This window comes from Silene latifolia, chromosome 9 (assembly GCF_048544455.1).
Source record: "Silene latifolia isolate original U9 population chromosome 9, ASM4854445v1, whole genome shotgun sequence".
In the NCBI taxonomy this organism is placed as follows: Eukaryota; Viridiplantae; Streptophyta; class Magnoliopsida; order Caryophyllales; family Caryophyllaceae; genus Silene; species Silene latifolia.
Genome location: NC_133534.1, coordinates 72,280,739 through 72,294,779, shown reverse-complemented (window position 1 = coordinate 72,294,779; position 14,041 = coordinate 72,280,739). Strand labels below are relative to the sequence as shown.

The following is a 14,041-nucleotide window of genomic DNA, read 5'->3' as shown; positions in this document are numbered from 1 at the left end:
TTTATATAGTCACCTCTACCCAACTATAATAAATGATTCCAAGACCCAAATTCATATCAACTTGGGCACGCTTTGGCGATACAACCCTCATTAATATAACTCGGTGAATTAACTCTTTAATCGATTCTACTATTAGAACTCTTGGTCGATAAAATTATATTAATATTTATCTTTAGTCCAAAACACATCCGGCTATGGTCGAGAATACTTTTGTTGAGTTCAACCCAAATTTCGAATAAATGTGTCCATGATCCAAATCCACATTAACTTGGGCACGCTTTGGCGATACAACCCTCATCAACATGAATTCGGTGAATAGACATTTATCACCCACTTCCCCTATGTAACAAGGTTTGTACCCCGGTTTGGCCGAGCGCACTCCCTCACGAAATAGGTTTTCATGGTTTCTACTTTTTGGTAAGGCTAAGTCTCAATTGTTTATTTTTAGCGAGAGGTCATGTCAATTTATTATCTATCACGTTTTAAGTGAACTAAAGCGATGAACTACGATAATTGTAATTGACACGGTCGATAAACTCGATTTAAAATGCATGTTTAGTTATGGCGATTTAGCGATGTATGCAACATATAAATAAAATGCAAAGCATAAAAATTAAAGTCCTAGTATGGCCTTCCTAAAATAGTAAATCTAATATACTATTACAAATTCGGAAACCAATTCCTTTAGTCCCTTGAACTTCGGTCTTGGCACGCACTTCAAGGCAACACTTTCTTTGATGGACCGTCTTCTCGAATGGCACCGTCTTCAAGGAACTCCGGAATAATTAATTTACAAAGTGAATTACATAATTTCCTATTATACATTTGTAATAAAATAAAATAAATCTATTATATTACAAAACGGTGATACGAGATCACAATAATTACAACCGAATCGATATTCCCATACATTTCGGGTAATACCAATTAAAACTAAGGCCATACTAAGTAAAATTACATAATTCAAAAATTACATAAAATTAAAATGACATTCATAAATAAAATGCAGCATTATAATATGTATGAACATGCTTAAATTTATGCTAAATCGCCTTTAAAGAGCCAATATCGTATATTAATCGGTTTTTATGGACTTGTGTGATTATAACTTTTTTTTTTATAGGTGAAATGTGAGTATATTAAATATATCAAAAAAAGACAATCATAATTACAAGGACTAGGTTCGAATCCCCCCTAAGGCATTCTAACACATAAATCCTTTGCTTGCCTGCCAATCAATGGCACCATTGCTATCTAGATTACACATTTTGCTACGAATTCTCCTCTGAATTAGCTGCTTCAGTTGATGTGCTATAATGTCAGGTCTCTGAACACACAGCTGATGTCTCGCATTGTTTCTCTGAAACCAGATGGTATACCAGAATGCAGTTTGAACACACGCAGAAGCCTTCCATTGCAATTTGTTCCTGTTTGCAGATAGTAATGCAGTAAGATCAGGAAATGGCTTACCAATCCATGCTACAATACTATCCTTAACCTTACTGGTGAACTTGCACTCTGAAAAGAGGTGAGCAATTGTCTCAGGCTGATCCCCACATAAAATGCAGGCATCATCAGGGCGCAAACCAATAGCATAGAGCTTGGTTCTAATGTTTAGTCCATCTTGCATTATCATCCAAGCAACAACAGAGTCTTTAGGGATGTTCCAGTTATTCCATACAAGATTAGACCAGGCAGTTTTGGGGTGCTGACCCATCAACCAGTCATATCCACTTCGAATAGAGTATCCTTTGGTAGAAGAACTCCAACAATTATCATTAAAACCAGTATTAATCCTTTCCTTAACCTTACAAATGCTCTTCCAGGTCCAGGGGGCATCGTTACCAGGGGTATAATCATGCCATTCTAATCCCTTTAAATACACATTTGCAACCCATTTGATCCAAAGCCTGTCAGGTTTGGTATATAACCAATTCACCAATTTTCCCACTGAGGCAGTATTCCACATCTCTGCTTTTTTAATACCTAGGCCTCCTTCATCCTTAGGCAAGGTAACTCTATCCCATCCCACCAGTGGAACTCTGTGGTATTCAGAAGAGCTACTCCATAAAAAATTCCTGCAGATAGCTTCTACTCTCTTAATAACACTCTTTGGAATAATGAACATGGCAGCCCAATAATTGTAAAGAGTGTTGAGCACTGAGTTTATTAGAACAACTCTTCCTGCATATGATAACTTCTTTGCACCAAGACTACAAATTTTAGCCACCATCTTTTCTATCAGACAGTTACAGTCTCTTTTGTTCATCTTTCCTGGCTGTATGGGAACTCCTAGGTATTTAAAAGGCATTTTGCCTTCCTGGAAACCAGACACAGCAAGGATGTCATGCTGTAAGTCTTCCTGCATCCCATTAAAGAAGATTTCTGACTTACTCTTATTCATGCTTAAACCTGAAGCTTTAGATAAGGAGGTGAAAGCTCTCAAAAGTAGGAGAATAGAAGGAGCATCCCCTTTACAAAACATCAACCAATCATCCGCAAACATAAGATGAGTGTGCTTGAGTCCGTTACATAGAGGATGATAATGAAATGGCCATCTTGCTGTAGCAAACTTAATGAGTCTTGTCAAGTATTCCATCAGATCGTAAAAATGAGAGGAGACACAAGATCTCCTTGACGCAGACCTCTCATACCTCTGAAATATCCAAAATTATTCCCATTCAAGACCAAAGTAAAAGAAGTGGACGGAATGCAGGCCATAATCAGACTAATAAAGTGTCTTGGAAACTTCAGACCAGTCAACATTTGCTCCACAAATTCCCATTCAACTGTATCATAGGCTTTTTGCAAGTCAATTTTGAATAGGCATCTAGGTGACACATTCTTCCTGGAATACTGATGCACAATATCTTGACAAATCAGGACATTTTCAATGATAGACCTCCCTTGAACAAAGGCTCCCTAACATTCATGGATAATATCCGGCAAGACTAGAGCTAATCTGTTGCAAAGGAGTTTAGAAATGATCTTGTATATCATATTACAGCATGCAATGGGCCTAAATTGTTTTACAGAGTTTGGTCTCTCAAATTTAGGAATCAGGCACACATTGGTTGCATTTATCTGGCTAAGTAATTGACCAGTTACAAAGAAATCCTTGACTGCCTCAAAGACATCCTGACCAATCACACCCCAAGCATCTCGAAAGAAACCACTTGAAAACCCATCAGGTCCTGGGGCTTTGTCAATGGGAATAGAGAACACCACCTGTTTTACCTCCTCAAAAGTCACTGGCTTGGTCAATATCTCAACATGATCATCATTACATACATTACCATAGGCCAAGACAACATCCCTCACACCCTCAGTGGACTTTTTAGTTCCAAGTAAACCTTGATAATATTCCAGGAAGGCATTCTGAATGCTACTACTATCTGAACAAACATTTCCATGCTGATCCTCAATTTGGAAGACAGTGTTCCTCATGCATTTTTTCCTGATAATACCATGGAAGTAAGCTGAATTTGTGTCCCCCTCCTCTAGCCATTGAGCCTTGGCTTTCTGTTGAAGGAAGCTATCTCTATCTTTAAGAAGTCTCCTAAGTTTTGCCATAACAACTATCTCTTGGCTAACCAGATCAGAGCTAGTGGGATCCCCACTCAACTGCAACTGAATAGCATTAAGTTCTTTCTCAGCCTCCACAGTTTGAACTTTAATATCAGCATAGCAGGTTTTGTTCAATTCTTTAAGGACTGCTTTCAATTACTTGAGCTTTTTCACAATACAGAACATCTTGGTGCCTAGGATATTTCTGTCCCAAACCTCCTGAACTTTAGGCAAAAATTCTGCAGCCCCACTCCACATAGAAAAATATTTGAAGCTCCTATTTTTCTTGACATTTAACTTATTGTTATAAACAACACATGGGGTGTGATCTAAAAATCCTTCAGGATGAAAATGCGCAACCATTTCAGGAAACATAGTAGTCCAGTGTGAATTAATAAGAAAACGATCTAACCTACTATACTTCCAATGTGTATCATCCTGTTTGTTCGTCCAAGTGATGAAGGCCCCAGTAGCCTGGATATCAACCATATCACAGTTATTCATACAATCCACAAAAGCTTCCATATCTTCAGGCTTAGTCTGACCACCTAACCGTTCATCAGGATTCAGCACTGTGTTAAAATCTCCTACAATAGCCCAAGGTTCAGTGCAACCAGCAGCATAGTTATTCAAACAGTTCCATAACCCAATTCTGTCAGTTCCTTCATTAAAAGTGTATACCATAGTTAAGAAGAAACATTTCGCAGTAGCTTTAATTTGAACTTTAGCATGAATGAATTGAGGATCATAATGCAGCACCCAAACATCAAACAGATGAGGTTTCCAGAGCAACCACACCCTACCTCCCTTATGTGTATGACAATTGGTAGTAACACACCAACCATCAAACATATTGAGGGAAATATTACTCACATTAGTTCCATTTATTTTAGTCTCAAGTAAGCCAAAAAGGCCTACTGAGTGATTATTCATAAAACATCTAACTAACTTCTATTTATTTACACTATTAAGTCCTCTCACATTCCAAAATCCAATACTATTCATGAGAAACAGGTATATGAGGAGGGTCACCAGTTTGTGTCACCTGATTCTGTTCTTTCTCAATAGCATCTAGATCAATTATGTCTTCCAATTCACTGTCCTCATTTTCCTCAGTCTGAGTCTTAGGCGGAGTTATACTTGGGAGCTCTGGATATTCCTTGACTGATAATACAGTATTGACCTTAGGGACCTGTCTTCAAACCATTTTACCACTTGGTTTTGGCTGTTGTTTATTTTGAGATCTCCTACACTCATTAGTTTCATGCCCCATACCTTTGTATTTCAAACAAATACTCGGTTTCCACTCATACTCCACCTTGATCTTCAATAAAGTGCCATGTTCATCCATAAATTGCACACTAGTTGGAAATTTATGCCCTACATTCAATTCAATCATGACTCTAGCATATCCCAATCTAGTTTTCTCCTCTGTGGCTTGATCAGTCTTGACAAACGGGCCCACTAAACCAGCTATCTTTGGCAAGTATTTACCCCAAAACTTCAATGGTAAACCATACAATCTCATCCATGCTGGTACCACCTTTACCTCTTCTTTTAAAAGATCAACATCACTTTGCCATGGCTTGACCACTAATGGTTTATTGTCAAACATATGGTATCCAGCCTGCAAAACTGCATCCTTTTTCTTCATTTCCTTAAACCGAACCAGGAATATACCATTTGGTAAAAAAGAAATCTTATCAATGTCATACTTATTCCAAATTCGGTGAATAAATCCTTCCAACACCTCCCATGGAGGATTGGCTCCTAACACGAAGCATATCACTGCTTGACTCCAATATTCTACTTCCTCCTGAACATCTTCTTTGGAAAACAGAAGGATCTGTGACGTCACTTCTGTTGGTTGCTCCAAAACAGAGGGAACCTCTGTTTCAGGCTGTTTATCAGGCTGCGGTGTTGAACCAGGTTTCTTACCTCTTTGTGTAACCCACTGAGTATTTTCAGAGGGTGTCTCTTCATCATCAAAAGACAGTCCAGGGACGCCATTAGCATCATGCATAGGTTTAGTACGTATCACATCCTCCTCCGATGGTCCCTGTTTCCTTCTCTCAATACGGCTAATGCTCTTTGTTTTATTAGAATTAACACGTTTAGCATTCGTAGATTTCTTATTGCTTGATTTCTTTGCAAAATTTTGAGCCATATTGAAGAGAAATCAAGCCCTAATTCTGGCTGCAAGTCGTCTTCAAAATCGCCTCAAAATCGCTTATCATTAGGGTTTTAAAAATGAATAAGTGCAAATGTTTGTGATTATAACTTATTAAAATCACAATAATTACATAAATTCATATTTATGTACAAGTTAATTACCCTAACCATCTTAGGACTCAAAACTTAGTCTTCACTAATATTTTGACAATAACTCAACTTGATTTCTTAATATTGTTCATAAATGGACCCAAAAATACAAAAATTATGCTATAAACTTCAAATTAAATTATAAAAATTTCAAATAATTTAAAAATTTGAAATTTAAACTCATGAACATTCTGGAAAAATACCATGACACTCATAATGTTCAAAACCTAGGTTATAAATTTTGAAAAATTATCGAGAAAAACAATGTTGCGGTTTATTGGTTTTAACAAGTATGACCATAAAATATGAGAAAATTTATTTTCATCAACTTTTCACTTTTAGATCTGAAATATATGATAAAATGCAACATGTTACGTTTTTCCTTTAGTCATGAAGTTTGTTTTAGCAATATTACTAATTATAGTCACTATTTATGTGATGTTTCATCAAAAATTCATAAATCATGCAAAAAGACTTCATTATAGCCAAATATTTTACACACATCTTGTAAAATTGTATGTGACAACATACTAAATTTCCATGAGCAGATTCGAAATATAACTCATATTAACCTATTTACCCATTTAAATACGATTTGAACTTATAAAATTCATATTTCGAGCAAAACAACTTATTTTAACATGAAAATTTACAGGCCATCAGTATGTAATATATGTGAAAACATATCCAAAAACGACTGGAAAATTAGAAATTTAGCTATTTTTTATCCAAAAATGACATTTTTATCATAAAAATCACATTTTAATGCCAATAATATAGAAAATGAACAATAAAATCCATAAATAAACCAAAATGTACTAAAAATCACTTAGCACCAGAAACTTTTAACATGAAAAGTTATTTTTAGGTTTATCTTCATAAATCCAAATTAATTAGTTTTGTATGTTAATCTTATAACTCGGAAAAACCATAAACCGATTTGCATGCAAACAACCTAAGGCTCTGATACCACTTGTTATGATTCAATAATCTCATTAGTTTACATATTCATATATGAAGTAATTTATTTAGTCATAAAATAAATACAAAATCTTATGCATGCAAACTTAATAAAAGGAGATGGAAAAATCAGTTTCTCACCATCTTATTTTCGGCCATTTGGGCACCAACAAGATCTCCTTCTTGTTAGTTCTTGAGCTTTCCAACAATGGATGAACAAGGTTCAAATTAGAACCTCTACCAAAAGCGTATACCCAAGGAATACTCTTAATAACCAATACTATTATGAACTAGTAATAATATTAGTCTTACTTAAAATTTGACACAAAATAATTTGTAATTGCTCTTGAATGTTTCGGTCCAATAGGGAGTATTTGTGAGGTTTTATTTCTCTAAGATTTTCACAAATTGTAGAGAGAATTAATTTTCTTACACTAGAAAATATAAGGTAAAGTAGTGAATGAAAAATTAGAGGAATCCATTTGGTTCCTCATACTGGAAAACCGGCGGGAGGGTGGTAGAGGGGGAGCCAATGCATGATGCTCATTTTCTTCCCAAGAAAATAGGTTTGCATGGCTACAATTAGGTGAGTAATCATTTTGTTTTTAGTCATTTAAAATATAAAAACACAACCCCACTATTCCCTTCAAAAACCGGGTATCCCATAAAATGGTAGTCCATTTTATTTTTGTCATTTGTCAATTGTGACACGTGTGACATGTTACATGACATTTTACATTATAATGCATTTTTAACATATTAAAAATCATCATATTAATTAAATATGTCACATACAAAAGTAATTGGTAATTCACAATTACTTGTACCAAAATGGGTCATACAATTATAAACTACAACAACTTGTATTTATAATAAATTATTCATTCTGTTTCAATTGTTTCGTAAACAATAATTTTATCAAGTAATAAAACAATTCGATTACTTAGACCGTATCTAATTTAATCGAATTACAATAAGATAGGTTAACTTTACTCACAAAATCATCCGTCAATTTTAAGCAATTTTAATTAACTCGTATCGGCATACGATTAATTAAATAATCAATTAAGAGTATTTCCCTATAGGTATGACCTAAGGGGATCAACTGATCACCACCGTCGCACGACAGTAATGTCAAACTCTAGTCAGCCAATCATTACCTATATGTGTGGACTAGTTGACTGTAAAATATTACATCCCACATGCATTCTTAAAATGAGATTTAAAGATGTGATCATTATGATCGACAGTTGTGATCGCATTATTGTCGGAGGACACTTATTCCAATAAATTGAACTACAACAAACGAAAGAGGTTCTTATTTGAAGTGAAGAGATACTTTTGGGATGATCCCAACCTCTACAAAGCATGTAATGATGGTCTTTATCGTAAGTGTGTCCCACAATGGGAAGTACAAGGGGTTTTGGAAGGTTGTCACTCATCCCACTATGGAGGACATTATAGAGCAAGAAGAACAACTGCCAAAGTCTTACAATCGCGCTTCTATAGGCCTACCATGATTGAAGATGCTAGAGAATTCATCCTCCATTGTGACCCTTGCCAAAGAACCGGCAACATATCTTGGAGAAATGAGATGCCACAACAAGGCATATTGGAAGTTGAAATATTTGATGTTTGGGGAATTGCTTTCCAAGGTCCCTTTGTATCATCTCAAGGCAACAAATACATTCTAGTTGCCATTGATTACGTATCCAAGTGGATGGAAGCAATTACTACCCCAACCGATGATGCAAAGACGGTGATCAAGCTCTTGAAGAAAGTAATCTTCCCAAGATTTGGAGTTCCTAGAGCGATTATTAGTGACGGAGGATCACATTTCCATGAAAAGAAACTTAGATCTCTCTTGACAAAATATGGTGTTCAAAATAGGACCGGCTTGGGATATCATCCTCAAACAAGTGGTCAAGTTGAAGTCTCAAATAGAGAAATCAAACAAATTATTGAGAAGGTTGTCAATAAGACTCGTAAGGATTGGAGCATGAAGCTTGATGACTACCTTTGGGCTTATAGGACGGCTTATAAGACACCCATAGGAACTTCACCTTACAAATTGGTCTATGGAAAGGCTTGTCACTTGCCACTTGAACTAGAGTACAAGGCTTTTGGGGCAATCAAGACTCTCAATCTTGATCTCGAGCTAAGTGGCGAGAAGAGGATCTTGCAAATTGAAGAATTGGAGAAACTCCGGCTTCAGTCTTATGAAAATGCAAGGATCTACAACGAACAGACCAAATTGCTTCATGATAGAAGAATCAAACAAAAGGCCTTGTACAAGGGAGACAAAGTCCTTCTATTCAACTCTCGATATCGACTCTTCCCCAAAAAGTTGAACTCACGATGGACGGGTCCTTTTGTTATCACAAACGTTGGAAACTATAGAGACTTTGAGCTAATATCGGAAGATGGGAATCGGTTCAAAGTTAATGGTCAACGTATCAAGCCTTACTATGAAGGAGCTTTTGTAGGAGAGGTTGAGGTTACTCGCCTTGAGGCTCTCCCACCATGATCTGACATTGAAATGGAGGAGAGTTTGGTGGAGTCCTCCCTAAACCACCACTTGTAAATATACTAACCCACTTACTTGTATTTTAACTTGATTGTATTGCATTTTAATTCCTTGCTTTAACTACAAATTTTTGACATGAGTGTGAGTGAGGGAGGGTCACTAATGAAGTGTGAAGTGTGTAGGAATAAACAGTCAAGTGTGGGGAAGCTTTTCCCTAGGCTAGGAGAGAGCCTATGTTACTCATTTAAGGAAGAAGAAGTTATAGAAGAGTGAAATGGAGGATCCCCACGAGCTCAGCTTGGGTCGTGGGAGCTGGAGCAAGGCTAGATTATGGATTTTGCACTGGACGAAAATCTGGGCGTCCTAAGCGCAGGTCGTGCGACTCAGGACTCAGCTCGGGTGGACTAGCTCCAAGTCGGGCGTCTCCTTTTGCATTTCAAGAAAACAAATTTCACTGAATTAAAATCTGTGTGGTTTCACCTAAGGACCCAGTCCCTAAAGGCCTCTAAAAAGATAACTCCTTCGTTGTATTGAAATCTGGGCGACTTAAGCCCAAGTCGGGTGACCCAACTCCAAGCCGAGCGTCCAAGTCCGCTCTTGTGAATTCCGTAAGAAAGGATAAATTACCCGACTCCAACCTCAGGTCGCGCGTCTCCCTCCTGTGCTACTCTTCTTTTTTACTTCAACCCCACTTTCCACCACACATATCAAGACACATCACTCCTCTCTCCAAAAATAAAACATAAAACCCCCTCACAAAAACACAAGACAAACCCGCTTCATCCTCTAAACAAACAAACCTCTCTAAAACCTTAGCTCACCCAAGACTTAGGGTTTGAGACATTCAAATAGATCTAATTTAAGAGGATTACTTCCACACAATCAAAATGAAAACCCAAAGAGATTCATGACAACAGAAGAAAGAAGAACAAGAGTCATTGGAAGTTCATCAACCTCACACATCAACATTCTACCCACTAAGTTTGTTTGTCATGAAACATTGAGAAACCTAGTAATCTACCACCAAACCGAAGCACAATTTGAATTATTTGGTCTTTCAACAATGTTCCACAAGCATGAACTCACATATAGACCCTTAGTGCTTGAGTTCCAAAACTTTTTTAAAATCTCCACCCTCAACAAAAAAATTTGCATAAAGTTCCGACTCGAAAATTTGACTCGAATGATGACCCTAGTGGAGTTCGCGGATGTGCAGGGACTAGATGTGTCACCTACTATAACTTCAAGGCCTCGGAATTATATTATAAAACCCCTTTGGCGAGCCTTAACGGGACGAGATTTGTCAAAAATCGAGGATTGCTCGGCTTCATATATTCAAAACCCTATCATCCGGTTCAGTTATCGATTCATAGCAGGCAACCTAATTGCTCACCGTGACCCCATCGTTTTGAATGGGCTTGATCTCACTTTTATGGAGTCTTACTTGAAAATCCAAGAAAATAGTGGTTATAAGTTCAGTGCCCCATTAGTGCTACTTGAGAGATGGGCGTGGTTTAGAAATGGGGATGATAGTGGGATAAAGCACGTCGTCAATGGAGGTCTAGTGACAAGACTAGCAAAGTTTTTCAACCCGAACTCCAACAACAACAACTCTTATATGCACATTCTGGGTGGTACCAAGATCAAATAAATGCTCCTCTTTGCACATCACCATTGGATAGCCTATGAGGGCTATAAGCGGAGAATCAAATGGTTGACTAAAAGAAGCGACCCTCTAATCCTTCCAATGGAGGTTTTGACGAGAATTGTACCAAGAAGGAGTTCTCTTTCCCGAGTACCAACCTATCTAGTACCCGGAAGCACAAGTCAGACAAATTGAGTCCCACATCCTACCCAAAGACAACAACAACAATCAAATGAACCTCAAAGGAATGAGCATGAAAAGATCACCATACCTCCTTACGCTTTCCCGTACCAACCCTATAATCATCCCAATCCATTCATCCTACCAAGAGATGATTTTGCCATGGGACTTCTCCAAGCTTTGCATCGCCAATAATATGATGACAAGGTAGACATCTACTATCCTCTTTACCCAAGCTTCCACCAAATGGCTCGCCAAGGGCGAATTGATGAAGAGGGGGCACTTCCCTCATGGGTTCAAATTGATATACTCTTTCCTAACTCGGTTCATGCAAATGGTGTAGCACATGGAAATGGCAATTGAGGAAAAGAGGGATCAAGTGGTGGGGACACTATGGAGGTTAATAGTGATGGAGACGAATTCATAGATTTCGGCAAAAGTGATAAGTCAAGAGCGGAATGGAGTGATGAAAATGGAGGAGATGATGACAATTGAAGAGCTTTTCCGACTAGATGGAGCGGGCAAGAGGCACACATCAAACCTTATGTAAGCTCTTTATTCCTATCTCATTTCATTGTCAAAAATTTAAATTGTTTAACTAACTTGTTAGTGTGCTTGTAAAATTTAAGGAGTATTCCCACCTTAGCAACATCAAGGTGATAATTTTTGTTCCCACTTGTGAAAATCCAAAATGACAACTTACCTTTCTGCATTGCATTCGCATGCTTGTGAATAACATTTCCCTCTTTTGCACTAGAAATAGTGTTTGGTTTGGTTTAGGGAAGTTCATTCATAAGCAACCCGAGTTAATTCAAATTAGCTCTCCGAACATTAGAAAGCATGCATCATGTAGTATAGTTTAGTTTGCATCACTTGTATATATTTATCACATGTACATATCTCACATATAGTTTGCATCTAGTGTAGAATCATGTATCATTCATTGCATTTGCACAATTCCCTATTGTTTTGTCCATTGGGGACAATGTCCATTCTAAGTGTCGGGATGGGGAATTCTAACACTTCCTAACTCAAAAATTCAAAAAAATTGATAAAAATTTGAAAAATTTTAAAAATCCAAAAACATGTTTTTCCTTTGTAGTGTGGAAATGTATATATTTGTTTGTTTGTATTCACTCCTATTACATTGGACCGACTACGCCACATCCGAGGCATGAGGAATATGAAGACCGCATGGTATGATCTTTCCAAATTTCCTTTTTCCTCTCTATGGTAATGACAATGTGGCTTCTTTTTGTTTGATGCGGTACAAACCGATGTGATCTTAGGAGTTGCATTTAGACTATATGGCATACTAGTGATAGTAGCATTTGCATAAGGTTGTATAGATGTTAGTTGCATCATGGCATGTAGTTGCATTTTAGGAAAATTTTTGTGAAAATGTCTAGTTGGGAAGCTTGACAAGTGTATATAGGCCCTTGTAGTAATTTTTCTCCTTGAGACTTTGTTTGCTAGAATACCTTCAAGACACCCTAGGATGTATCATACTAGTATCTTTCAACCCATGGACTAAGGCCTAGTCAAGAGTACTGTATGGTGTGATGACTCATTTGCTACCGTTTATTCCAAGGTGACCCTTGATGCCATGCGACCATTCTTCCTGTTGGAGTATGTGTCCTCAACAATGGTGCGATCACATTATTGAAACTCATGATAAGAATACGTAAAGGGATGATTCATTTATATAAGTCAACTGATCAACATTAATCGGTAATGATTGGTTGACTAGAGTTTGACATTACTGTCGTTTGGCGGTGGCGATCAGTTAATCCCTTAAGGTCACACCTAAAGGACGATTCCCTTAATAGATAATCTAATTAATTGTATATCGATACACATTAATTGATTTCATATAATTGAACAATTTACGTCTATGAGTGAGAATATATATCTTATTGTAATTCGATTAAATAAGATTCGATTTAGTAATTAAAATGTTATATTACTAAAATTTATTTATGAAACAATTAAGAGAGAATGGTTAATCTTAATTACAAAGTGTTGTAGATTATATTAACATGATCCATTTTATAATATGTAATTGTGAATTACTTTTTATTCAGTTAAAAATTGATTTGTCCATTTTGTGAATAAATTTAATTTGTTAAAAGTAAATTAGTGAGACTAATAACATGTGAATTGTCACATACCACACAACATTACAAAATGGCAATTAACAAAAATAAAATGGATGTATACATTGTGATATGGACCGAAAAAATAGGTGGTTTATGGTTATTGTAAGATGTTTTTAAATTGTTTAAAAGACATGATGATGACCTAACCTTCTATAGACAACACCCTATACATTTTGGTAAGAGAAAAAGAAAAAAGTAAAGGCCATGCATTGGCCTTGTGAGGCTCCCCCATCCGGCCCTCTCCCCTTTTAGAGGGATTTTTGTTTTTCTTTTTCTTACTTAACAACTCTCTCAATTCATATTATTCTCACTTCTCTCTCTAAAGTAGTTTTAGAACAAAAGAAATTGTTTAAGAAAAATCTATAAATCCTTTTACATTACTATAGTAGTAATATTGTTGTTATTAGATTTATTATAAGGTTACTAATTATATTACCTAGTTAGTAATTTAATTTGCATTAATTAAGGGATAGTCTTGGTACAACTAAGAAGAGGTATTCCACTATGAATACTTAAAGTTTTTGGAGGATCATCCATATACATTGTAGCTCAAGGACAAGTGGAGGAAGGAGTCCTCACTTGTGCCATTTTCTTGCCTTACCTACAATGTAAGGAACTTAATTCTTCCATATTTTATCTTATGTTATGCTTTAAACTAGATCTATAATTAAATAAGTTTAA

At 36.5% G+C, this 14,041-nt stretch overlaps 1 protein-coding gene across 1 annotated transcript; it reads right to left on the bottom strand.

Moving 5' to 3' along the window:
• Positions 1-1,204: 1,204 nt before the first annotated feature.
• On the bottom strand, positions 1,205-2,599 carry LOC141601200 (uncharacterized). The gene has a single exon (XM_074421463.1). It carries the CDS (start codon positions 2,597-2,599, stop codon positions 1,205-1,207), a length of 1,395 nt encoding a protein of 464 aa, XP_074277564.1.
• Between the last annotated feature and the right edge of the window lie 11,442 nt (positions 2,600-14,041).